Source organism: Anopheles nili, chromosome 2 (assembly GCF_943737925.1).
Source record: "Anopheles nili chromosome 2, idAnoNiliSN_F5_01, whole genome shotgun sequence".
Lineage (NCBI taxonomy): Eukaryota > Metazoa > Arthropoda > Insecta > Diptera > Culicidae > Anopheles > Anopheles nili.
Genome location: NC_071291.1, coordinates 29,537,044 through 29,562,937, shown reverse-complemented (window position 1 = coordinate 29,562,937; position 25,894 = coordinate 29,537,044). Strand labels below are relative to the sequence as shown.

At 49.3% G+C, this 25,894-nt stretch overlaps 4 protein-coding genes and 3 non-coding genes across 7 annotated transcripts in view; 2 read left to right on the top strand and 5 right to left on the bottom strand.

The window, feature by feature from the left end:
* Positions 1-13,106, top strand: part of LOC128721017 (thyroid receptor-interacting protein 11) — a 32,086-nt gene extending 18,980 nt beyond the window's left edge. Inside the window, exons 4-7 of the mRNA XM_053814724.1 lie at positions 5,966-8,546; positions 8,630-8,833; positions 12,183-12,476; positions 12,575-13,106. Of these exons, the coding sequence (XP_053670699.1) occupies positions 5,966-8,546; positions 8,630-8,833; positions 12,183-12,476; positions 12,575-12,915 (3,420 nt within the window). The 3' untranslated portion in view covers positions 12,916-13,106. The remainder of the gene's footprint in view (positions 1-5,965; positions 8,547-8,629; positions 8,834-12,182; positions 12,477-12,574) is intronic.
* A 2,011-nt stretch (positions 13,107-15,117) lies between these two features.
* Positions 15,118-15,200, bottom strand: Trnal-cag (transfer RNA leucine (anticodon CAG)). Its single transcript has one exon. It is a non-coding gene; the product is annotated as a tRNA-Leu (tRNA).
* Positions 15,201-15,401: 201 nt separating this feature from the next.
* On the bottom strand, positions 15,402-17,919 carry LOC128731230 (glutamyl-tRNA(Gln) amidotransferase subunit B, mitochondrial). The gene is made up of 4 exons (XM_053824335.1): positions 17,858-17,919; positions 17,176-17,759; positions 16,012-16,433; positions 15,402-15,917 (listed from the first exon to the last, which is right to left on the bottom strand). Exons 1-4 carry the CDS (start codon positions 17,917-17,919, stop codon positions 15,402-15,404), a joined length of 1,584 nt encoding a protein of 527 aa, XP_053680310.1.
* Positions 16,588-16,659, bottom strand: Trnah-gug (transfer RNA histidin (anticodon GUG)). The gene has a single exon. It is a non-coding gene; the product is annotated as a tRNA-His (tRNA).
* On the bottom strand, positions 17,039-17,110 carry Trnag-ucc (transfer RNA glycine (anticodon UCC)). The gene has a single exon. It is a non-coding gene; the product is annotated as a tRNA-Gly (tRNA).
* Positions 17,920-19,227: 1,308 nt separating the features above from the next.
* On the top strand, positions 19,228-20,618 carry LOC128731231 (adult enhancer factor 1-like). The gene is made up of 2 exons (XM_053824336.1): positions 19,228-19,253; positions 19,344-20,618. The coding sequence occupies exons 1-2, from the start codon at positions 19,228-19,230 to the stop codon at positions 20,524-20,526; spliced, it is 1,209 nt and encodes a 402-aa protein (XP_053680311.1). The 3' UTR covers positions 20,527-20,618.
* Positions 20,619-22,416: 1,798 nt separating this feature from the next.
* Positions 22,417-24,279, bottom strand: LOC128731229 (uncharacterized). The gene has a single exon (XM_053824334.1). It carries the CDS (start codon positions 24,277-24,279, stop codon positions 22,486-22,488), a length of 1,794 nt encoding a protein of 597 aa, XP_053680309.1. The 3' UTR covers positions 22,417-22,485.
* Positions 24,280-25,894: the final 1,615 nt, after the last annotated feature.

Below are 25,894 nucleotides of genomic sequence, written 5' to 3'. Positions count from 1 at the left end.
TAGATTAGATAGAGTTCGACTTTTGCTTAGACATATTTATAGTTGTTGTTTATCAATGGATGCCTTCAAAGTGACGTAATAAGCACATCTAATAGTACTATATACCGCAAAGATAGTACCGCAAAGAGAGTGTTATTGTGAACTGTAAAAAAGGTGAGGTTGTTTCGCTTTGCCCAATTCCAATTTGCTCCCCCTTCAACAACCTTTACAGAGGTGCTGAAGTGTCCATTGGACCTCTAGTGGCACTGTATCGCTTACTCGGTATCTTATCGAGCCGTAGACGCCGTTGTTACCACCCCTTTACTGCCCCTTTTCCCAAGACCCTTGCTTTCGACCAATTGGTAGACAACATAGCTTGTTTCCCGTGTCCTCGAGTTGTTTTCTGTCCCTGTAGGTTTGCTACGATGGCGCCTGGTCCGAGAACCTCCGCGAGTTTGTTTCCCATATCTCACCTAGGGTTTGGCACCTCCAGCACAACCTCCCGGGTGTGTTCGTGCCTTAGTCACAAGTAACTCCACGCGAGATGCACACCCAGGCGTCAATTTACACATTAACGCGGCACGATCCGCATCCATCCGTCCGACGCCAGTGCACGCACGCTCTCAGCTGTGTCCTGGCATATTCGTGGCCCAAGCGGCCATTAGAATACGCTCAGCTAAGTCCACCCAGTCCACTCGGTCCACTCGGTCCACCGGATCCGGTTGCAGCGATCCGGGCGCTAGCAAATGTATGTATGTTTATGAAAAATGTATATAACCCCCCTCGTTCCACGAGCGAACCCGAACTCGTGATGCATTCTAATTAGCATGTACCCACTAAACAACACCACGCAGCAGCAGCGTCGGACTCCTCAACGCACCTGAACCGCACCACCAGCACGCCCGCGATCCTCTTCCGAAGGAGGCGACACTCGACGCCACCGTAGAAACCCCCGGCCAGAGCATATATATGGAAGCGCGGTTTCGTTCCTGCCGAACCGTTTGCCCGCATCCGTACCGCGGGTGTTTCGGGTTTAGCATACATTTGCACTTTTGTGCGCCTGGAACCGTCCATCAACGGGCCGCGAAAATGTGGGTTAAGCAGTGCGAGCATATTCAGTGGCATTCCGTGCGCGAGCAGCTGCTGTTCCGTCTGTTCCGTCTGTTCCGTCTGTTCCGTCCGTCCGTTTGTCACTCGGAAATCCGAACCGATGGTGTGCCGATGAAACCCAAGGGTGGTGGAAAATTTGGAATTCTAATTTCACCGACTACCGATCATCCATTGCAGCCAGCATCGGGAGGGGCCCGCACATTTTTCCCTCATTGTGGTGGTGGTCGCGTTAATTTCCGTGCTTCATTTGTAGCCACTCTCTCAGCAACTCACTCGTGAGTTTTGGTGGTGTGAGAGTCTCCGGGTGATTGGAACCAATAGAACATAGTTTGCAACCAAGATGCACTTTGCTGGAGCCTAATTTAATTATTAACCCTTCAGAAGTCTCGTTTAAAAGGACTAATTCTAAGCCCCAAAAACCTGCTCGCTTAATTTTGCGAACACAATCGTTTAAGCAACAGCATACAACCTTCAACCGGTGATTACTTCATAATACCACCAAGCGTTGAACGCTTTATTGGCGCTACGTGCCCCGCGAGCCGTGCACAATCCGATCGACGGCTAATCACAGCAAAAGGATCGAACTCTGCGTGGCCCGGAACACGCCGAGACAAAAAAAGTGTTATCCACACTCGCACTCGGGGTTGCATAAACGCATCGCATTCTAGCAATCCATCTCGGATGCGCATAATTGAGCGGTGCGCATGAACCGGCAGCATTGGCCCCAAAAGGGCCACCACCGTCTGCTGCACATCTCCGAGCAGGACCGTCGGTACGCGCGGGGTACGTCACTGCGATTGCATAAATTTTTAAACAACATCTTTTAAGCGTCGTCCCCGATTTCACGATTTCGCCAGTTGTCGCATGGCACGCACGCACGCCGATATCATCTCGTTTTATGGCGCGGTACAGCGCCAGCAGCATAGCTCGAGCCCTTTGCTGTGTGTTGGCGAGCTGAAACCGCGTGAAGCAGACGCCACACACGCGTGTGGCTGATGAAGCGATGGATTAGGCACATGCGCCACGAAAACCTTTCCAAGGAGAGTGTGCCGTGGTGTCTAAAACGCAAACAGCGGCTCGTTTGCGGTGCACGCTGCACACACAAAAATGTGCAACGATTAAATAATGGCACGTTGCTGCGAGCTCAAGCTCGTGCTTTTTTGCATCGCCGTTTAGCCGCTCCATTGCCCGGTAACATGCTGCACTTTGGCCACGGTGACATCGCGCATCGTTACAGGATGACCTCCAGAGGAAGCCACGACTTACATGGGCTCCGGGCCGGGCTCGATTGCAACCCGTGGATGGCCACTCGGTGACTCGGTGAAGCTTGACGCCGCAATCGGGCGCATGCAAACACGTTTTATTGAGCCGTTTGCGAGCCATCTTTTTTGTCCTTCCTGGCTGCCGTTAAAAATAGGTACAACATTTGCATCCATACCCGCGGGATGATGGATGCACGCGTCCGGATGGCAGGGAACTTGGAATCGAACCGCGCTTGGCCGCCCTGGGGTGGGTGAGTGAGTTGTTGCATAATGATTGGCATTTTGATGGTGCGATTTCGCGTTCCCTGGCCGGGCAGCGAAGGCGAGCGGCCTTTTCCGTGTGCCTCGCGTGCACTTCTCGTGCCGATTATTACTGTGATTGATTGTCTAATATAAAACGAAATCATCACTTTCAAGGATGGAGCCTTTTTCATGCCTCCTACCGAAGGATTTGCTTACTTGCTTGTTCCACTCGCTGGATGCGCTCTTGCGGGCCTTCGTTGACATTGACGTGTGACCATTACAAGGTTGGTGGATTTTTTTACCTCGTGTCTTCTTTTTTTCCCTATCTAACAAGCACCGTCAAATGTGGCTGTCTCTCTGTGCGGTTAGCAGAATACAGACGCGAGGCACACAAAACGGACCAAAAACAAACACTGCGCGAGAACGTACTTCGCCATTTGGATGGGATGATACGAGTTTCTCGTTTGTCTCGGCTGCCGATTTCCATGCATTTGCCGGAACGAATAGACGAGAGAGAGATTTGAATGCGCGCGGTGAAACGAACCGTCGAATTCAAAAGACTTCAATGCGCATGAGGAAAGAAGCGACTAAAACAGCACCTGTTCAAGAAGCGAGCGTAAGTGTGCGTTTCGTACAATCATGCTAGAGGTGACGTTGGTTTTGAACAACGAACTAGTTCTGGTGGCATTGGCAAGGTCAAGAATCTTTAAATAGCCGCGAAAAAAAATCCCCTTAGGCTCGTGGAGCAACACGGCACGGAAATGACTAACCTCTGGCACTGATTTCAACTACTCCGAAAGACAAGCAGTCTCGGGTTGGTGTACGTAGAACACCTGTCTAAGTTTGCAGGCTGGAGGTGTAAAAGAGGCTACCCTTAACGGTGCAGCCCTGCGTTGGTAATTGATTCAACCCGTTCGCGATCTAATCGCATCTGCAGTGTCCTCCACCGGCAGTGGTGTCACCTGCGAGAAGGCAAGTAGATTACAATCGTCGTCGCATTGCCGCTAGCTCTCCGGCATCCGAGGGCCGATTTGTTACCATTTTGGATGGCCGTTTCTGGCGTTCAGCAGCCATATCGTCGTCTGCCCTTCAAAGGTGTCGCGCTCGCACATTGGCAGGTTGACAAATGGACGATTGGATCGGAGGACACGGGCTCGTTCGCCCTTAAAACGGTTGATCTGTCGGCCTAGTCTCAAGGTGGAGCGTAATAGCAACCGGTCACGTTCTATTGGATGGCGAATGCATCGTTCGCATGCCGCAAGGTGGTGCCACGTGCTGGGATCGGAAGTTGCACTAGGAACATCGAATCGGTGCACCGGTGCGATACTCGACCTTGCGATCGATCGAAAGAGAAAGGATGACCGTTGAATCGTCCCGTTTGTTTGTAATATCTTAATCGGCTGACGTGGAGCAAGGTGACGCAATAAAGCAGGCATATGTTGTGATGCGTTTTCGTTTAGGGCAATTATAATATCAAGCCAAGTGCTCACTATCGCTGCTGTAACAGTCGAATAGCAGGCGTAAATCGCACACCACGTTACGGTGATGTTTGCATTGGGCTTTCCCCAAGTGCGCTAGTGGCATTTAACAATCAATCCCTAGGGTGCATCAATATGCACCACACGATTGTGTACGATCCGGTTCCCACGGCTTCCGAGTACTCGTGATATGGGTGGCTTTTTGTGCTGCTCATGTTGCTACTGTTGTTTTCCTTAATTTCTTCCCCGAAGCTGGCGTGCGTAATGTAGGTTAGTTCCGTGCGATCGCATTGATTTTGTGCCCTTTTTGAGCATTCATTCTCGCGCTAATAACCCCCAATCGGGAGACAAAAATCGTGTTCAAGTAGCCTAGCACCTGACGAAGATGAGTCAAGGGACAACGTTCGTTCGTTAGTCGACTCCTCTATGCCACAGAGCAATATAAATGAAGGACGTTTTCAAACGTGCATCACAAACCCTTCGTTTCTTCATCGTTTTGTTGTCGCAAAAAGCAAAAAAAAATAACGCCTTCCACAAGAGACACAACCTGTGCTCAACACCGGTAGCTGCGACCCAATCAAGCCTCCTTCAACATCGTCTGACCTGTCTTCTCTCGGCTTACGAGTGTGTCACGTTTTCCGCCAAGGTCTCCTTCGGTACGGAACGAACGTTTTCTTCTTTTCGCTCGCTCGTCCCATCGCCAAAAGCCACCCAGCATTATGCTTTTACTGCGGTCCCCATCTCCGGCATCTATTGTTGCCATTACGGCTCCACTCCGGGAGGTAATAGCATAATCAACTTCAACCTCCCTCCTTCGTACGTGTGGGAGACACACACACACACACACACATACAGAGAGACACTGATGCACAGAGATGTAAGGGCGCGTTGCATAACACGCCTCGAAGGTGGCGCAGCGTCTTGCGATCGTTTTGTTCATTTAATGAAGCTTCGAGGCTTCCCCCGATCATGGTTGCATTCGGTGACAAAGTGCAACAAACTACTGCACTTTGATGTCCGTTTTCCTTCAACAGTTCCACGTGCGCAACATCCCCTCCCCACGAGGCGGTATTGACGGATAGCTTTCCCGCGAATCGATCGCTTGCGAAACGAGCCCTTTTGGCGAGGTTTGGCCCACGGCTCGGGTGGTTGTGCACGTGGTGCAGGTGCAGTGATTTATGAACGCCGTCCCGTCCGTGGTTTTGCGGTCGAGTGTGATCTTATCGTCGCAAATAATAAAATGAAAATGACGATGGCCATCGCGGACCTACCGGGGGGCGCAGAGCATTAGATTCGCTAGGGGTTTGCATGTGTGTGTGTGTGTGTGGGGGGGGGGATGAAACCACCCTCATCAACCGGTAATTTCGCCTATCAGATGGGTGCGCTTGTTTCATTTCGCAAAACAAAAAAAAAAGAGAAGAGAAACATGCCACCCCGCCGACGTCGTCGTCGTCGTCGTCGGTAATCGCAGGCATGCGACATCCGATCTGCGCCACCGGAGGTTGGTGGTTTGGGGGGGGGGGGCAATTGTGTGTGCCGCTCTGGGCCGCCATCATCATTGTCATCGTTGCATCGGTGGAAAAACGTGCAATTTTGTGCACGCATAGCCCACGATGTGCTGCCCGGTGGCCCGGTTCCGCCCGGTTGTGTCCGTTAAGTACGGGGTTTTGTGGGTTCTCCGTGGCTTCGTTGGGTTCTCGGTTGGGTTACGCCATCTGGGCGCACGAGCCGATCACACTGGGGGTTAGCTGTGGCCAGAGAACGGTCCATGGAGCCCTACGTGGAGTTTATTTTCGAGTTGATAAGCCTCAGATTCTAGCTCAAGTACCGGAAGGTCTTCAGGATGGCTGTTCAAACTTTAATTCCACAATTTCCCGCTTGCACATTCCACAGGCTTCCGGTTCGGAGCATCATGCTGGGACAACCACCGTCACCAGCACGCTCGAGGACAGCTGGTTCTGGGACCCGGACAACAACATCTCTTCGACGTCGTCCTCCTCGAAGAAGGACGACAACGATTCACCCTCGTCCGGTCCAACCGAGCTAACCACGATTCCGCTCGAGGCGCCAGCCAGCGAGAGCGAAATCATCGAACGATTGCACCGTCAGTTGAACGAGAAGTTGCAGCAGCTCAAGAAGCAGCAGCTCGAAAATGCGCTGCTGAACGAAAAGCTCGGTCAGGTGAGCCGCGAGAATCGCGAGCTGAACGAAAACATCGAGGAGCTTGATCGTCAGCATGAGGTGGTTCTGGAGAACCTGCTCACTAGCAAGCGCGATCTGCAGGCTCAGTGTGGTCGGCTTGAGGCGGAAATGAAGCGTCAGGCGACTGAGGCTGAGGCGAGTCTGCAGGACCTTCGAACGCGGTTCGAGCGGCTTGAGCATTCGTACGCCGACAGCTGCCAGGAGAACGCTAAACTGCAAAGTGACGCCGATAGGCTGAGGGCTGAGCTGGAGCAGATCGTGTGTGAGAACGTGGAAGCTGTGGCGGCTCTTGAGCATCAGCTGGAGGAGATGCGGCTTGGGCGTGATTCATCGCAAAAGGAGTCCCAAACGCTAAGGCAAGAGCTTGAAGAACTGCGTCAACGGAGCAACGAGGAAGCCGAGGTTATGGTGGCTATGCCATCCAACCAAGCTGCTGCTGATCTACCGGATGCTTCCTCGAACGTGGCCCAACTGCAGGTGGAGCTGGATGACCTGAAGCAAACGCTGGAAGACGTGCGTACGGAGCGTGACAACCTGCAGAAGCTAACGGCCGAGCTGGACCGGTCGGAACACATCGGTCAGCTCGAGCGCGAGATCGGAGAATTACAGAACGAGCTGAGGAGTGTCATCATCGATAACTCTGTGCAGTTGGAGGCGCTTGAGAAGGAGTCCGACGATAAGCTAGCGGCGCTGCGACAAGAAAACCAAGCACTCCGGGAGGCAACAACCGTCAAACCGGAACCGAATGCTCGCGTGGCCGAACTCATCCGTGGGTTCTTTGAGCTGGAGCTTTCGCAAGCTGACGAGCTGGCCGAGCGGTTCCGGCAGTCACGTGATGCCACCGAGAAGCTGTCCGCCCTTGAGCGGAAGCTAATGGACGCGGGCAAAGAGTTTGACTTCCTGAAGTCGGAGAACTCGCGCATCCAGCACGATAAGGACACGCTGACGGCGGACCTGATGCAGTACGAGAAGGAGTGCGCTAGCTTGATGAAGAACAACGACCGGTTGCTGGAGGAGTTGGAAAACGTGAAGTGCAACAAGCTGGAGACGATCAACGAGAACGCGGAAGATAGCATCGTGGTGTTGGAGAAGCAGCTCGAGGATACGCACCGATTGAACCGTACGCTTGAGGACGAGTACCGTGAGTCACATCGGAAGCTCGAGGAGGTGCTGGAGGAGAAAGAGGAGTTGCTAATGCAGGTGGCGACACTTGAGGGCACGGTTGCCGATGGGAAGACGCGAGTACGTCAGCTCGAACAAACGTTGGTCGAGCACAGTACCGAGCGGGATAAGCTCGCTGGACAGCTGGAGGAGTTACGGTTGGCTGGTGGGCAGGAAACGGAACAACTGCGAGCGGAACTTCACAGTGTGCAAGGACAGCTGACGACGATCAACGAGGATCACGCTGGGCTGGTGCGGAAGTTGCAACAACTGCAGCAAAGCTCGTCCGACAACATCCGCACGTGGGAGTCGAAGATCGAACAGATGCGCTTGCTGCTGGAGGAGAAGGAATCGGATCTGCAGCAGGCCCGTGAAGCCGGTACGGTCTCCACGGAGCAGAGTACTGAAATCGAGCAGTATCGGACCGAAATCGAGCAGCACCGGGCCAAGATCGAGCAGCAGCAAGAAGCACTGGAACGGCTTACCAAGCAAAAGGACGATCTCGTGCAGCTGGTGACGACGAAGCACAACGAAAGCGTACAGTACCATGCGGAAATCCAGCGACTCAACCAACTGCTGCAAGCGGAAACCGACCGAGAAGTGCCACCCTGCACGGTGTGCCCATCGTTGCGCGAAAAACTGCAAGACTACGAGCGCCTCACGGATCAGATTCAGTTCCTGCGCGAAAAGTCCGACATACTGACGGCGAACCTGATGACGGAGCAGAACAACCAGCGGATGGCGCTGCAGCAGAAGCAGGAGCTGCTCGAACAGCGCGACGCGTTACAGCGTGATCTCGAGCGGTTGCGCCAGCATCTGCTCGAAACGGAGGAAACGCACACGCAGGAAACGGTTGAGCTGCAGCGGCGCTACGACGACACGCGCCAACAGTTGACGACACTCGAGCGTGAGGTGAAGCAGTCCACGAACGCGCTCACGTCGGCCAGCATCCGGGCGAACCAGCAGGCGGAAACACTCCAAGCCCAGTACCAGCTGTTGCTGCAGCAGCGTGACGAGCTGAACGTGCGCCTGAGTGTAGCAGATGATCGCGATCAGCGAAATCAGGCGGCACTCACCAACCTGCAGTGTGCGCTGGAGCAGTTCCAGATGAGTAAGTACCACAGGATGCAGAATGGAATGCACTATTTTGGAGCACAGTTTTTGTTTTAATTATCCTTCCATGTTTTACCGTAGATCGCGAGCGTGACATCGAGGTGGCCACCGGTGGCATTCGCGGTGAACTTGAGGCCGCTCGAGCCCGCGAGGATGCGCACAAGGAGAACCTGAAGCAAATCCAGCAACAGCTAGCCGATGCCAAAACGGGTCTGCTGGCGGCGGCCCGCATTTCCGACCAGCTCGAGATCTCGCAGGTGACGGTGGCGTCCCTAAAAGCCGAACGTAAGTGTATTAGCAGCAGCGTGCTGTGCTTTGCTGTGATATCACCGCGAACGGCGCCCGTCAATTAATTATCGTCTAATCCCGTCGATCGGGTGTCAGGAACCGCCTGGCGGGTGACATGAAATGGCCTCCGATAAGAACACCGATAAACCGATAAAGGTTTAGCGGCAGGGTGACGGGGCGAATTCATTAAATTCCAAACGTATAGCGGGTCTCTGGGCGGGTTTTGTCTGCGTGTGCCTTTGTTTGTTAGCTTACTTACCAGGGGGTTTCGCAAAAGGCAGAAAATGTTAACGCGATGAAATGATGCCAAAGTATGTCTCGTTCGCCGTGTCCCATCATGCTTAAGATGTCAGAGCCACCAGAATGACGGCTTGATCGAAGGAAGTCGGTGACGGGAAATCTAACAAATTAATCACACGAACAAAGCAGCTCCAGGTGTCACAAAACGCAACATTAACGATCCTGCAGCGCCACTAATTCGTTCACGGTAGCTCACCATCTCTCATACCCGAAGCGGTGGGGTTTTTTTGCGTGTGCAACACCACACATCCTTTGGGCCGCATGCTGGTGGGATTCATTGTCATCCTTGGGCTGGTTCTGTTGTGCGCTGGGAACGCAACTGTCGGTCGGAGACGCGCGAGTACAGTGATTTCGTTGGTACTTTGTTGTATGTACATCAAAATTTCTGCCGCCTCGCAGTTGCGTTCTTCATTGTGCCTTTAGGATAGCTGGTACCATTTGTACGTAAGGATAAAGGATTCCGCTGTAGAAGATTCCGAACGATACAAGTGTGTTTCAGGTGTGTTTGTGTGCGGGCGAATCCATACAAAAAAAGCAAACTAACGAAAAATTGCTACTTTCACCAACCACCCTACCACCCACCCACACACTCACACACACCCACACACCGATAGTAGTCCGCAGCGCACACATACGGAAGGACACTCGCACACCCACATTTCGTGCTCGCGCTCCCTCGACCGAAAGGTAAATATCAGCTGGTAATTCTAGGCTATCAAACCTTCGTGCACCCCGGAATTTCAGCTGATATCCACTTTTCCGTCGAATGTTTGGCAAAAGAAAAGAGAAAGCGGTCGTCCCGGCCAGACAGGATCCCCATCGTGTGGACGAGTGGTGGAGAAATGGTGAACATTGGAGCATTGGAGTTTGTGGAGCAAAAAATCACACACACACAAAAGCATCGTTCTCGGACGGGCAAGACAAACATCTTCATCAGCGGCCACGACAGCCTACACCTGAGCCGATGCAGGTGTGCATTAGGCCCCAAAAAGGCTCTGTCTGTTGCGGAGCGCTTGTTGAAAATTGTGCACGTAGTGAAATCATCCCGTCGTGTGAGATTCGCGTGAGTGTACTGGCCGCAGAAAGGACCTAGTACCCGTTTCCCGGTTCATCAAACACCTCTACTCTCTGCCTTCCATCATCCTTAATCAATGCACTCTCAATGCACTCGCTTCTCGCCATCATTGCACTGCACCTTGGAAATGCACCAAACAATGCCCATTTTGGTGTAGGTCGCTTAATGTTACTTGGTTTTTTTTAATTGTATGTATTTATCTAAATGTGTTATGTGTAATGTGAAATGTAGCAATGGTGGCTTTTGGTTCGGTTTCGCGCCTCCATCTCGGGCTCCATACCGGCTTTCCGTAAGTACAACCGCCACTCCGGTCATCTGGTGACGTGATCCTGACTCGATGACACACATGGCAAAAAGAAGCAAATCGTTCCGAGCAAAAGGCATTAGCTAGATTAGCCGGGTATCCCTATTGTTATGTTGTCTTGCCTTGCCTATTGTTATACTAAACCCGCGCGCGATAACCGGCGATAGAGAAGTAGTGCCTTTGTTATCAGCTTATCTTCCGTGGGCTCGCCTTTCATCCGGTTGCGTGAACCCGGAACATTGAGTGGATTCAACGTGCACCTTCATTTTCAAGCAGAGTAGCTAGCCTGCACCCTTGTCCTCATTCGGCTCATTATAGTTTTGCTGTTGATGTTGTGAATATATTGTCGAGTAGCGCAGTGTGTATGTAAGTTGTTTTAGTTGTTGCGATTATTCGATCTCACCCCAAACGATCGTGTATCCTCGTGCGTGTGTGCTTATGCCGTTTGGCCTCGTCAGGACGAGCATCCTTAGACGCCTGTTGCAGCTTCGCGCCAGACACCCCATCGGCGTCGGCGGGAGGCAATCTCAAATTGTAACAGTGTGTGTGTGTATCGCCATCCGGCAGTGGGTGGAACCACCTCCCACCGGAAACACACGTTACAGATTGGGGTTACCCCCGTCGCATGCTCCGCTCACCAAACGCCGGCTGGTTCTGGCTGCTGTCTTAGCTTCATATGTTGCTGCTGCTTGTGCTGGTATTGTTTGTTGTGTTGTGCTGCTGTTTAGTGTGATCTTTTCATTTATTGTTGTATTACTTGTGTAATTTTGTGGCCAACTTCCTGTACACTTTTCCGGCGCGGCCCGAGTGATGGTTTGTATGTTGTTGTGTTACTTTTGTCCTTATTGTTCCTTGTTGTTTCTCTCCTTCAACGATCACATACCTGCTCTCTCCAGATCACCTTCCTCATTAGCGTGTGTGTGTGTGTGTTAGTTTACATTTTGTAATGTGTTGTAATCGCTCGCAAAATGCCCGGCTGTGATTGTGTCCTTAAATGTGCCTTCCTTTAAGCTCCATTCCTCATCGTCATCCATTCCATCTCATTTGTGTTGCTCCCACGGTTCGAAATATAGCGTAAAATGTAGACCATCACAACAGGAAGTGCCGTTCGTATCGGAAGAAGAAGCTCCCTTCTTTTGCATCTCCAAATGCAATCGGGCGTGTGTCGCATGTCGATCGAGTTTATCGCATCGAGAGTTTCCGCCGGGGTGAGTATTACATCAGGTACTGGTGTGATGTTACAACCCGGACACCTGTCTGCTGTCCGGGCCGACTATCAGTACTTATGTTATACTCTCACCGTCGGCAACTTTAACATCAGTGCTCGCGCGTGTGTGTGTGTGTTTGCGCATGTGCATGTGCATAACAAGGATGTGCATGTTCCGTGCGTGGAATCCAGAAAAAGGGCGGAGTGCATTCAGCGTTAGAACGTGGTCAGGCGTCGATAAAATCGTTGTTGTGGTAAAGCTGCTCTGAATAGGTTATTTTTACTGTTAAGGACACAGTGCATCATCGTGCTGATAGAACCGTCGTCTAAAAAGGCCCCAGAATTGTGCTTTCTTACTTCGAATTACATCCATCCTTCCACTCTCGACTTCCACTCAATAGGTTCCGTTTTTTTCTTTTCTTTCGTTCTTTTCTCTGCCCCTCTTGCATTCTGTTCTTAGTGGTCAAACGGGACGAGCGATATGAGGCCCTTGAGCGACGTCTTCAGGACACAGAAGCGAGCCAAGCTGATAAGGTGGAAAAGACGCTTGTGAAGAACCTAATCATCGGTTACGCCGTGGCACCGAACGCATCGGATAAGCAGCAGATCATGAAGCTGATTTCGTCCGTACTGACGATGGATCAGACCGAGTGCACCAAAGTCGGGCTTCACCATCACCGTGCAGGTCCTGGAGGTGCGGGTGGATGGTTCAACAGCATCCTGGGAGGAGCACCGGGCGCCGAATCCGTCGGAGGTGAGTGTACGCGAGACACTGTCTGTCTGTTGGGTATTTCTTCTAAATATCGTCCTTCTCCGATTCTCTTCGATCCTTGCTCCGATCCGCCAACGCAGCCAACTACAACAAGGAGTCCCTCACGGAGGCGTTCGTGAAGTTCCTCGAGAAGGAATCGGCCCCGCGAGCCACCGCAAGCTCTAGTCTACTGAACATAGTCACGGCCCCACAGGTGGCCGGTGCCAGCGAGGACCTTCAGCCACAGCAACCGGGAACGGCGGGAACAGGCACCGGAACTACTACAACCGGTTCTGGTGGTAATCTTCTGGTCACCGTTCCACCGGCTCTGGTGCCACAACCGATTCTGGTACCAGAAGCGATGATGCTGCAGCAGCAACCTGGTTTTGCGCCGCCACGAAGTTCGAGCTCCATCCTGAAGGACATCCTGAGTGACTCCTGATACTCGCACGGTGATCCGCTGCTCTTCTAAAGCTGCACTTCTAAGTGCGATGATGTAAATATTCTATTACGCTGCGACGAGCGAGTGCGTGGAGGCAACCGTACGCCGGCATTCGAGAGTTTTGTTCTGTTGCGGACATCTAGGAGAGTGCGCAAATATGGAGGAAATATATTATACTACCCAACATCGAACGAATTGGAGTTAGCTTCTTGCATGCCTTCATGATGACACACGACTAAGGTCGATGTTAGGTGTTTCAGAGGACTCTCGAACATGTGGACAAAATTAAGGATAACCCAGAACGACTTCGTTTAATATTATATTAGATATTTATGCGATTTACGGATGCTCGGATGGAGACCTGCTTTCGTTAAGATTGTTTTCGTCTATAGTTTTGATAGGTTTGTTCTTGTTGAATAAATATAGCATACGGATAATGTATTACTAACCTATACGGCCGATGAAAAAAAAAATGTAATGAATACGATGTACCACGCCAATGAATTGAGTTGGATTGAATCCCAATTAAATAAAACAATTAAAATAAAAATGAACGTTTGAATGTTTTTAATAATTTTGCACAAGTTTGGAACATTTCTCACTTCAAAAAGGATGACAAAGTTACAGCTTCTCTAGTTGGTCGCAAAAGAAGGTTTACAATGTCCTTTCGCAATACAAAAGCTCGAAAAAGCGATATTCAATGATCTCTGTGGAGTATAAAAGAGGACTTGCATACTAAAAATGCATTTCCATGCATTTATCCTTCCTATAATGCTTCCTACAAATTTCGGCATATATCCTTAAAACTTATAGAACAAAACCTCAATTATCAATTTATAATTTAAGAGCCCTTCAAACCCATTAAATAAGTTCATTCATCCCCGTCCGTGCAATAGTTTTCACCTACGATACCGCATTTCCTCCATATCCAGAGGAAAAAGAAACGACACACCCTGTGCCGCCGTCGAGCGACAGATTTTCGACGCCCAAGTTGCTATCAAAAACCGGCCGATTTTAATAGGAGAACATGCTTCGAAGAGGTAGCGCTCAGCTGGTGCCCTGGCGCTGGTATTGCGCAATCATCGATCTCGCTCCCACGCATTTGCCAAAATCGGCTGATAGCTCCCTCTCGTGGTGTCGATATCACCGTTTCAATTCCATATCGTTCCAACGTTCCTTGGTGATCGCCCATCGTTATTAGCGCACGGTGGGATTTTGGTAGAATTAGATTGTGAGGTTATCACGGGGCTTAATTTATTTCACGGCATACATGATTTTCTTTTTCGGTGCAAAATAAAAGAGTAAACTGTTTGCTAAAAATATCTGTGATATAAGCCAATGCTTCCCATAGCATTGTGTGTCTTTTTTGCACGAAACGAGGTGAAATTAAAGTGATGAATAACAACGGTGTCCCTATATCACGCAAAGGTTCATAGTTGCAGCGATGATCGATTTGTCCAATCACAGCGCTCACTCAGAACAAGAGAAAGCACTACTCTCGTTGTAATCGGACTACTCGCTTGTTCTACCGCACTCAATTGAATGCCAGTGCCGAGGGGTCTTCGCAAATACTCTGAAGAGCCACCGCAATCGTGAGGGTTTTTAGCTGGTAACGGGAAATGATATTACTGAGAGATCATGCAGCAAAGAGGTAGCATGCGTGCGATCTCATTACCAACGGGTAAGAACGAGATCGCTAGTTCAATCTGAGGCAACTGGTAATGGTAACCTCCTAATACTCTGCGACCCTGTTACAAATCTCAACAATTTTAGCTGGTTTCGCGGTCCCGTTGTTTTGTGCAAAAACATGTTTTGAATACGAGATGTTTGCAAACAAGGACTGTTCTCACTAGGCATTTTAATAACAAATAATGGAAACAAATTGATGAAAATACTCGCCATTTGAGAGACGAAATTGGATTCTAAACATCTTTATTGTTTGTAATTACATATTCTTTGGCACCAAGCGAAGATAAGTGATGAATTTTCCACCTTTATTTTGCAATTTCCTTCCTGATCCACGCATGAGAGGCGAAATTATTGGATAAACACTTGTTTTTCAGTTCAAAGCATAATTTATTACGTTGATTTAATGCTCAATACGCATTTGAGCAGATGATTACAAACAAAAAAAACATTTTAATTGGATAATAGTTAAACAATCTTGATGAAAACTAGAACGTCGAAAAAAAAGTTAATTTTTGTCAGAAGTGGGATTCGAACCCACGCCTTCAGAGAAGACTACGACCTGAACGTAGCGCCTTAGACCACTCGGCCATCCTGACTCTCCCTTCCATTGCGGCTCACAGCTGTACCGATTGCACAGCCATTACCTGGGACACGCTAACCTATGCTATCATTTGATATCGACTACTTTGCTCAATCTATTTTTTAAAATAAGGAACTTAACTGTTATATAACATTGAACTACTAGAATTAATTTAAATTCTTTAATCTACTTTAATCATTGACTTCTTAAGTACACCTTATTTCAACATTTCTTTTAACAACTCTACCGCCCGCGCCATATCAATCTTCTGTTCGCTTGCCTTCGCCACCTCACCAGCCAGCGCATAAAGCATTTTCTCCTTGCCTTTTCGGTATTTTTCAGCTAGACTTGAATTGCGGTCGATTGCTTTCTGACAGAACTCCCTGATAGTCGCTTCGTCTGTGATAAGGAACCAATTATTTGTGGTAACTATTTCGATTGGACATTTTGGACGTTCGGTGGCGCTTCCATCACCCGAATTACTCTCTAACAGCGCCTGGAGGACTTGTCGAGCATACTGAATGTTTAACCGGTTCTCATGCAACATGTAGACGATCGTGCCCAATTGGTCGGATGTAAGACTACAATCTGCCGGCTCCATCTTGTTACGATTCAAAATTGTGAGCAATTCGTTGATGAGAAAATTTGCCACCAGTTTCGGTGAAGGATGATTCTCTTTTGTTTGTTTCTCATCAACAATCGTACGGAAGTGGCCATATAAAGTGTTGTCATTCTAAAAAATAATTCGGAAAATGGGAAGAAATTAATCAAATAAAATAGCGTACTATCAACATTCTCTCCGGATATAAACAATCCACCATACATACCACCAACGTTACAGCGATAGCATTGGTCAACTGGTGGTGTTGAATGATCCTTTGACGCGTTTCCTCCGGCAATTCTGGTATGGATTGTTGCAATTTTGGAACATCTATCATACCGTCTTCGTTGCTTCCCTCGTGGAGTTTCAAATGTAGCGGGGGCAGATTGGGTTCAGGCATGAACCGGTAGTCCTGCACTACTTCTTTGTCGCGCATCGCTACTGTTTTCCTTGCAGCGGAGTCCCAGGCGCGCGTTTCGTTGGTTATTCTACCTCCGCCGTTGAGAATTCCGATTTGCCGTTCTATTTCGTAGTCAACCGCTTGTGCAACAGCTCGTACCGAACCGATATTTTTCACCTCCGTACGCGTCCCAAGGGGTGTGTTTTCTAAATGCACAGATATATTTGCATCGACTCGCAACGCCCCCTCTGAAATGGAAAAACAGACATCAAATGGATGTAACGATGCATTATCATCGTATAAATCATGAAAAAAAGAAACAATATATCATAAGAAGTGAAAAATCATGAAAAAGGTTCAAAAAACATATTCTCTTCCGTGACAGTGTTCGACGAGCGACACTGCCGTGACCAGGATTCGAACCTGGGTTACTACGGCCACAACGTAGGGTCCTAACCACTAGACGATCACGGCTATCGAGATATAGCTATCGGCCATGTTTTTACCCAACAAATACAAAATGAATGATTGTAGTTCAAAAATTATTTACTATCAATATATAATTGCATTTCTAAATGAAAAAATACTTCGTTACTATATTCGACTCACTAAATCACCAATAAAACACTTCTAAACAATATATAGCCCACAAAACAGTTATAACGCCAGAAAACCAAGCCAAGAAAAAAATTTTTTCTGCAATGATAGACTAGATAAAGTTTATATTTTTTATAGCAACATATTAATAATATGGCATAATAAATTACATTTAAGTTGTTTTTATTACATTTTGAATAAACAAAATCAATATAGAAATGACTAACAAAATAAAAATAATAATAAAAAAGATCCGTGCGTCGGCCGGGAATCGAACCCGGATCAACTGCTTGGAAGGCAACTATGCTGACCATTACACCACCGACGCACTTACGCTTTCCATGGTCCAAATGCAAACATACTCTTTTGCTCTTTTTAATGCACCATACTAACCTTCCATCCTACATGAGCAACTTTGCAGTCTAGTAAGAATCAGTATCAATTCCTTCACTAACGCAGCCGCCTCTTCGCCAGTTTCTAGATCCGGTTCGAACACCAACTCCATCAGAGGCACTCCAGCGCGATTTAAGTCCACCAAACTTTTGCGCTCAACGGGATCGTGCAAGGATTTACCACTGTCCTGCTCCAATTGCAGCTGATGAAGTTTTGCTGTTTTGTAGTAGGGTATCTTTGTTACACCTGGCACGAAAACAGGAAACGATAAGGAACCACTACGTGCTAGTGGTGCCCTTTGTTGAGTGATCTGATAGCCCGTTGGCAGATCGGCGTAGAAATAATGTTTTCGATCGAACATGGACACCGCATTCACTTTGCACCCTAGGGCTAATGCTGTTTTCACCCCTAACTCTACTGCATTTTTATTCAGAACAGGTAATGTTCCGGGTACAGATGAATCAAACAAGGAAACACATGAATTTGGTGCTGCTCCAAATGTTGCCCGTGCACCGGAAAACAGCTTGGACACTGTTTCCAGTTGAGCATGCACTTCTAAGCCAATGACGCTCTTCCATTTGGTCCTGTAGGTGAAGGGGGTAGAGAAAATTTATGTGTTTAATAAAATTACACCTTTGATGATTTTAAAAGTATACTTTTGCATGCTTTATCAATTTGATACCTGTTGTTTTTAGCGCTCTTTGCGGAAGCATAATATCTGCACAGCCGGTTGGATAACGACATCTTCTACTTCTTACACTTAACCGCTAGTCGATATAGTAATAAGTTATGGTGAGGATATTCAGTCTGTTACACATTTACATTCGGCACTCTAACCTCATATAGATTAATCTCAAACAACTCTTGTAGGTAGAAGTAATATTTTCAATTAAATTTTGATAAAACAACCAAGAAGTAAGCAATATGCCAATCAAAACAATCTCACACATTCAAATGAATGTCATTTCCATATGTTTTTTATTTTCGTGCCGGCTAACTCAGTGAAACATGCCATAGTTAAACTGTTCAGAGAAGTAGACAGATTTTGAATAAAATACTTGTTTATTACGGGATTTTAAATATAGAAAAGAATTAGTTACATAATTTTGTATCAAAAATATGTCTCCTGTTTTCACAGCATTGAAAAAATTGTAATTCACAAGTGTCCAGGAAGCAGAGTAGGAAAGGTGAAACGAGAAATGACTATATCCAGGGATATCAAGGACATTAAAAGAAAAAGAAGACGAAGAGGAACATGTTCTGTTTTGATAGAGTAGCAATTGGGAGATGTCGTGTTACTGTGTGATTAAAATTTAGTGTAAGGACTGTATGTCGGTGTCTATGCAAGTTTTATATACAGTGTTGATTTTGTTAAAGTCTATAAAATAAAAATCTTTTTAAATGAGCATTATATGCCAACAACCCTCGTGAATTCGAAATCCGAGAACAATATCATCGACGGCAATGGGTGAGTACAGACCATGTTTTAAAGAATAATGGATTAATGAACCATCATTTGTGAAATTAGAAATTATATCCAGTTTCTTAGAGCTTAAAAATATTTTCTAATAGTTATTAAACAATACTGATCAATCGGAATCGCGATCAGCAGCCGGTAAATACGATTTGTTTTGAATTCAGTTGCCATCGGTTACGCATCCCCACACGCCCAGTTAAGACATCATAGAAAATGTTTTCATATGAGCCGATATAACTAAGAGAGCAATAGTTTGTGTATCATTACTTTATTTGTATCATTTCGTTACCGATTGCGTTTGCCAGAAAGATATTGTTTGAAAAATATCTGGACGGCACGAGTGAATTGGTGTTGCGTGAACTTTTTCACTAGGTACCAGTGGCTGCGTTCGTTTTTGTAGAGAAAGAAAAGAACAGTGAAGAGAGGAAAAAATGGTTGTCAGTGTATAATGTAAACAAACCGTTGCCCCACTGTATTGCAAGATATCCAGTTACTCCTGAAAATTGTGTATTTTTTCGTTCGAACGATCTGTGCGGGAAAAGTTCGAAAAATAATTCACAAAATAGTTCCAGTGAATGGATTTAACAATCTACAGCGATGTGTAAGTGGACAAAAACGGCAGTAAAACTTTGAGAGCAAAAATTATTTTTAAAAAAATCATGTTAATTACCATTCCTGTTCTTACGTACAGTCCCAGTGATACGCCTGGCACGTACTGTCGCTTTTGCTTCCGCGAAACCAGCCTGGTACCAATCTTTCATCCCACCACAAGTGAACCGCTGAACCTGGAGCTGATAACGGTAATCGTGGATTGCATTGGCGTTTTGTTAAAACCCGAGCTGGACTTCCCGTCTGCAGCGTGCCAGAGCTGCCTGCAGCTCATGCAGGAGTTCCATCACTTCCGAAGGCGCGCCCGAGAATACGACAAAATCATACGGTCCAAGATTTTACCGCGAATCGAACCGGAAGTGATCATCGTGAAGCAGGAATCGGTGGACATCGACAACCTGTACGATCATGAGCACGCCGCAGACAAGGAGAGCAGTAGTAGCAGTACCCTCACAGCAGACGAATCTCGTGACGCTCCTATTGATGTCCTTGATCAGCTGCAGCTGCTGCATCATCAGCATCAGCTGCAGCAACAGCAGCAGCTGCTGTTGCATCAACAGGTGCAGAACCTGCAACAAAATGATGCCCAGTACCAGCGGCCACAGGATCACCAAATGCACCACGAAGAGCAGGAACCAAAGTTTAGCATGAGTGCCATTTTCAACGCGCAAGCAGCAAATGCCTTGGCCGCAGTAGCAGCGGCTGCAGCGGCCGCCCCAATCCGCACCCAAACACGTAGTCAGTCGAAACGACAGCCCCCGGCAACCGGGACCAGTGCGGCACCGGCACTCGAAGATAACCGATGCATGGTGTGCGGCGAAAAATTCCAATCCCGTGACGTATGGGTAGCGCACTTGGCGGTGCACACGGTCGAGCGACCGTTCCAGTGCCACATTTGTTTGGCGCAGTTTAAAACCAAATACGTACAACAGAACCATATCCGGACGGTGCACGAAAACGTCCGCAGCTACCGGTGTCCGATCTGTACCGAGCCTAGTCGAATGTTTAAGAGCAAGCGCACGCTCGAGGACCACATGCGCTACCACACGGGCGAGCGGCCGTTCGTGTGTTGCATTTGTAAGATAACCTTCTCGTCGGGATCCGTGCACCGCAATCACATGTACCGGGTGCATCGGGAGATGCGCAAAAAGGATCGCCGCTGCAACTACTGCGGTAAGGTGTTCGATCGCATTCTCGACCTGAAACGCCACCAAACGAGCTACTGTGAGAAAATCATCGGCCGGGAAATGGCCGATCGATTATAGGCAACTGTGCCAACGATTTGATGGGGTTCTTCGTAGGGTTCCTCGAACAGATCGGTGGAGAAGCCCCCGGCATGAAAGGGTCGGGGGAAATAGCAGTATACATGTGCTTACATTGTGCGAATTATTACGTTGAGTGTAAATGTATTAATCTAAATTTATACTTTTTTAGCTAAAACACAAAAAAAACAACACACCAACAAAGATTGGCTCCATTCTGCGTACAAACGCTAGCTGTTGTAAAAAGCCAAATATGAACGATGTGAAACATGACAAACTCAAGTTTGTTCTAAATGTGATGAAAATAGTTCTCGTTTACATGCGTTTAAAAAAACAACATATCACCGTCCCTTTGTTTCAACAACCTGGTAGGATGCAGAGATACCTCCTTAGGAGCGATCGGATTTCTACATTTTCTCACCACGTTGTTACTCTTATGCTCATTGCGATCATTGACCCTGTTTGCGCTTGGGGTTGTAGATAACTGTTTGACGAAATGATGGACAGCTGCACGAACGGTGCATGACAGCCTATGGCATCGAGCTTTTTCCGATATTGCAGTAGCATGAGCTTGATGAAAAAAGACAAAAACACACACAGGAGAGCTGCAAACAAACAATACAACACATGCTGCCAGTATCTCTTATCGCCCACTGAACAGGCTCAGTATTTTACTTTTCCTTCGCTATATGTACAAATGATTACAATTTCTTCATAATTCCACTCGACCTAGCACACCTAACCTTAACATAAACTGCGCTAACCTAGCAGCCGATAACACGGCAGCCACACATTGCAGCCCACGCCTTGTGCCAGGCACCGCAAACGACTAGCTAAATACGAAGAAGTGAAATTGATAGCATAATTGAAAAAAAGTGAAATGCAAATGTCGAACCGCCCCGACCTGCGCTCATCCTGCTGAGAAAGGCGGGGGGGAAGGGGGAGGAGGGACACGCAAATAAGAGGGAGCAAAGAATTAATCATAAATGTCCGTTTTCAATCCAAAAACAAGACCTCTTTGCTTCGCGATAAGCGAGACCCTTCTTGCCAAACCGTTACGGTTGGTTGGTGGTTATTTTTGGATCGCCGCCTTTTTCCATCGCGTTCTACCAATATGTGCGGGAATATATGTTCGTTCCTATCTTTGTTCGTTCGGCCAGCGCCATCCCACTCGTCTCTCATTGCCCAGCAACAGGAACGGTAGAATGGGTGGCACACATGTTCCATGACAGCATCATCGTCGTGTCCTTCGGGAGTTGTCCCGAATTTATCTCGCCTGTCGCGCGCCTTGTCCGAGAGCCTCCACCGGTTCAAGTTGGTGGGCACATTTGTCGTGTTCCGGCCGTGGTTAAGTATTCTCGAACCTTACGGTTAACACTGTTACTACTCTGTTAGCTTTTACCTAACCCTTCCACGTTCGCTTAAGGATCTAGCTCAAGCATTCCTTCTTAAACGTGTTTTGCCCCTCTTGATGCTTATGCTAGAGAGGGCCACTGCCGTTCTACCCCTATCACTGACCCGCGCTATTATTCATCCTCCGCAACCGAAAACTACATCCGCCTCTCGTTCACGCGGTCCCGCCGTGTCACCGCCGTGATCTGTGATCAAAGTCTATTGATTCTCTCTCCTTGTCCATGTGTGTATGTGTGTGTGTGCGTTGTTTGTAATCACTCTCGGGCTGGTGTGCGGCCACAGCGAGGTTCCGGTTCGTATGATTTTGCCCCCCCCCCGCTCCTTCCTCTTTCTCTCTTCATCACCCCGGGCGCGCCAGATTGGCCGCCGGCGAAGGATGTTTTGTTTTCGCCTGACCTGATCCCTCACCACAATCGCACACATTGGAACACGACACCTCTCCACCGGGGCAGCTGGTAGCGCAACGTGCACGTGCTTATCACCCCGTGCCACCCCCTTGCTCCACTCCATGCACAACTTCGAACTCCGGGTATCCTGCGCGCCATGTTCTCACTGCACCGGTCCTGCATGAGGCATGCTGGTCATGGCGGATCGTGAAGCTTGCCGCCGGTGCAGGAACCGCTTGACGGAGTTGAACGGTAGCTGGAAGTGATAATAGGCGCAATACGGCAACGGATCCCAGTACACGAACAGTGCCTCCCGCTGATCGATCACCGTCCCGATCAGATGCTGGACCGCATCCACGCTCGGCCGCCGAAGGGCATTCATCACCGTCTCATGGATCCAATACCGGCCACCTTCCTGCACCAGTGGGCCCGAATTTTGACGACTAAAATGCGGACACGGTTTGCACAGGACACGCGAGTGCACGCCAGTATAACAGATGTACGGCAGCGACACACCGACACGAATGCCCAGCGGCAGGATCTGACCGCTACACTGGCACTTCACCAGCCGGAAGCTGACATGCCCGTTGATCGGTCGCTGCAACCGTATCCGGCGGAAGAACTCCCGCAACCACTGGTCGATGGTGGCGTTCTGCTCCGGCACGAGGCTGCGCGTGTCCTCCTGAATTGCGCACGTCACGTTCGCGATCACGGCCGAATCCTTGACGGTCGTGCAGGTGACGTAGTGCGAACCAGGCACGTCCCGTATCACGACCCACTTCTGTGCCTCGCTCACCTCGTACCCAAGCCGAAGGTCACGCCGCTGCACCGGCAACACGTACTTGCGCCGTTCGAGCAACCCAAGCCCACCGGATGCGACCATCACGTTCCGGAAGCCACCCAACCAGCCGCTATCGTACAACCGGGCCAGTTCCTCTTTCGACGATACGATCTGGTGCGGTGGTAGGGCGATTTCGTTCGCTTCGCACTTGCGTATCACCTGCAGGATGTCATCCAACACGGACGTTTCTTGTGCACCCGGTATAAAGCTGGAACACCCACGTAGCTCTAGGTGTGGCTTCGCAAGAGCATCATAGTGTGCCGGACTGGTCGCACACACCGGGATGTAGTGCGTTGGTTGTTCCTTCTCCACGATCTCACACAACGCCGCCACGTACTCGCTGGCCGTTTCCGGTGTTGGGCGCTGAATGGCGTAGAATTTGCTGACCGCCGTTGAGAAGCGTGCGAGCGCGAACAAACCCTCAAACTCGAACACGACCACGCGTGCTCCGGATTTGTAGAAATTGCGTGCCAAATGCAGCGTTTGGATGGTACTGCCACAGCTCAGCAGGATCGTACGCTTCCGGCGGTTACGCTCGTGGGCTGGTGTGTGCAGCGCGACCAAGGCCCACTTCAACCCGGCCAGGGGTAACGCGATCAGCTTCCAGAACATCCATAGGAACGCGGACAGCCAGAAGGCGGGTGCTGCCATCAGGAACGGTTTCCAGGCGAGCTGCATACAACACCCGAGCAGCCGTTGAGCTACGGCGATCAGTAGCAATGGCCACCACAGGACGAGCCGTACCAGGATGCGTCCGTTCGATAGGCCGCGTCTTCGAGTGGCATGATCGGGATCGTTTGTTGTGCCAGGATCCGGTTTTGGTGCAACCTGTATCGGTACGGTGTCCAATTCGCGATCTTCCGGAATAAGCGTAAAGGTGCTGGAGTAATTCCGGCGCAGAGTTGTCGGTGGTGAGGACGATAACGGAGAACTCGGCGCCGGGGGTGAATTGTGCCGCGATCCGTACGGTGTCCAACGAGGACTCGATGGTGCCGTGCGGGAGAACATCTTGGCCAGACTGTCGGCTGTGTTGTTGTTCGAAAGATACACAAAATTGCCCGTACTTTCGCTGCGGTTCCAAGGACCAAACATCTTGTCTTTGCACGCGGATGGCATCGTGTGGGTGTGTGTGTGCTACACCGTTTTGATCCCCGCTGGTCTCAAACACACTAGAACACACTGCGCGTGTCACCTGGAATGTCCTTTTCTTGATTCCCGGTACGAAGTTTGGTTTTTGGGCCACTATTACAAGCTCACTACACACGGATGCGTTAAACGAACATGGTGGCGGTTCCGGAACCAAATCCCACGTCTACTCTCCAGCTTAGCGCAGCTCTCCTTCCTTCTGAGGGACTTTTCCTGATTTTTCTTCTTCTTCTTCGCCTGCTTCTTGCTCCACTCTTAACGTCACTCGTGGCACACGCCCACGTTCATCTGCTACTACGGCAACGTTCGATCGCACACTGACTGGGCAGCCGGGATGGAGATGCCTATTTAAAAATGACCAGTAGCCATCTTCGTTGACCTGCGGGTTGGTGGCGGGGGGTGGGGTGGGGTGGTGTGCGCGATAATACACCCTCTCTCTCTATCTCTCCCCCGGGATGGGTGGGAAACCGGAATGACGGAAAGGCGGTGGAAGACGTGAAGAAACACACGAAATCGAACTTTCCTACGCGCTCAGAGGGCACAACACCACAACGTTATCAGTGCATTCTCGTTCGCAAGGATCGCACGCCCGTACTACTAGACAAATCGACCACCGGGTTATAGAGCAAGAGAGAGAGAGAGAGCGAAAGAGAGGAGCACAGAATCGGCAGGTGGTGGTTTTGTACTCGATCGCGGCTTCGCCTGGAACGAGTGAGATCGTCGGGGCACTTCTATCGCCTTTAACAACTCCTCCACGGCACTTTTCGGGACGATGGTAGGTGGGTTGTGACATAACTGCTCACTGCTCGATCACGGTTGCCGGTCGTGTTTCGAAAAACGTCCAGCCACCCGGTGACCCTTGGACCCCTGTTCCCCACTCTCTCTCTCTCTCTCGCACTCTCGCTCTCCCTTTTGCGGCCATTAGCATAGGGCTCACTCATTTCCTGCTAGGGATTACTGCGGGATTCCAGGGCCATGCCTGGCGGAATTGCTTTGGAGGTGGTATTTTTCACACGGCCCACAGCCACAAAATCACCATGCCGCGCCAATGATGTCCTTGGCAGTGACCGGCCCAGGGTTTGCACCTACGTGCCCCGCTGGCACACGATCTCGAGCGGCCCAAGTTAATCAGAATCCTGTGGGTTTCTACTCGCGAGCGCATGGCTGGGTTGAGGGGGGTTGATCGGAAGCTTTGCAATCGTTCTTCTGTCCCCATCACTCCGCTACATCCCCCTTGAGCCCGCCGTGCACGGATGATATGATTGTTTTTTTTTGTTTGTTAACAAACAACGAAATCAACAGCAAAACACCAAACCACAAAACATGTCACAGATTGGAATAAATGAGCCCGTGCTAGGTGCGCTGCCTGTGACTGCGGTGGGTTCAACACAACGTTCACATTCTGAACCTACTTGCAGCTGATCTTAACAGTGTTATCATATTGCTGGCTTCGTATGGCGCTCAAAGATGGGAACTTTCACGAAAATCCCGTCAAAGGCATATTAACGACAGCTCAAACGTTGCTTGAGGGATTAATTTCTCAATCAAAGCAAGCGCATCCATCCAAACGTCGTGGCTCCTGTGG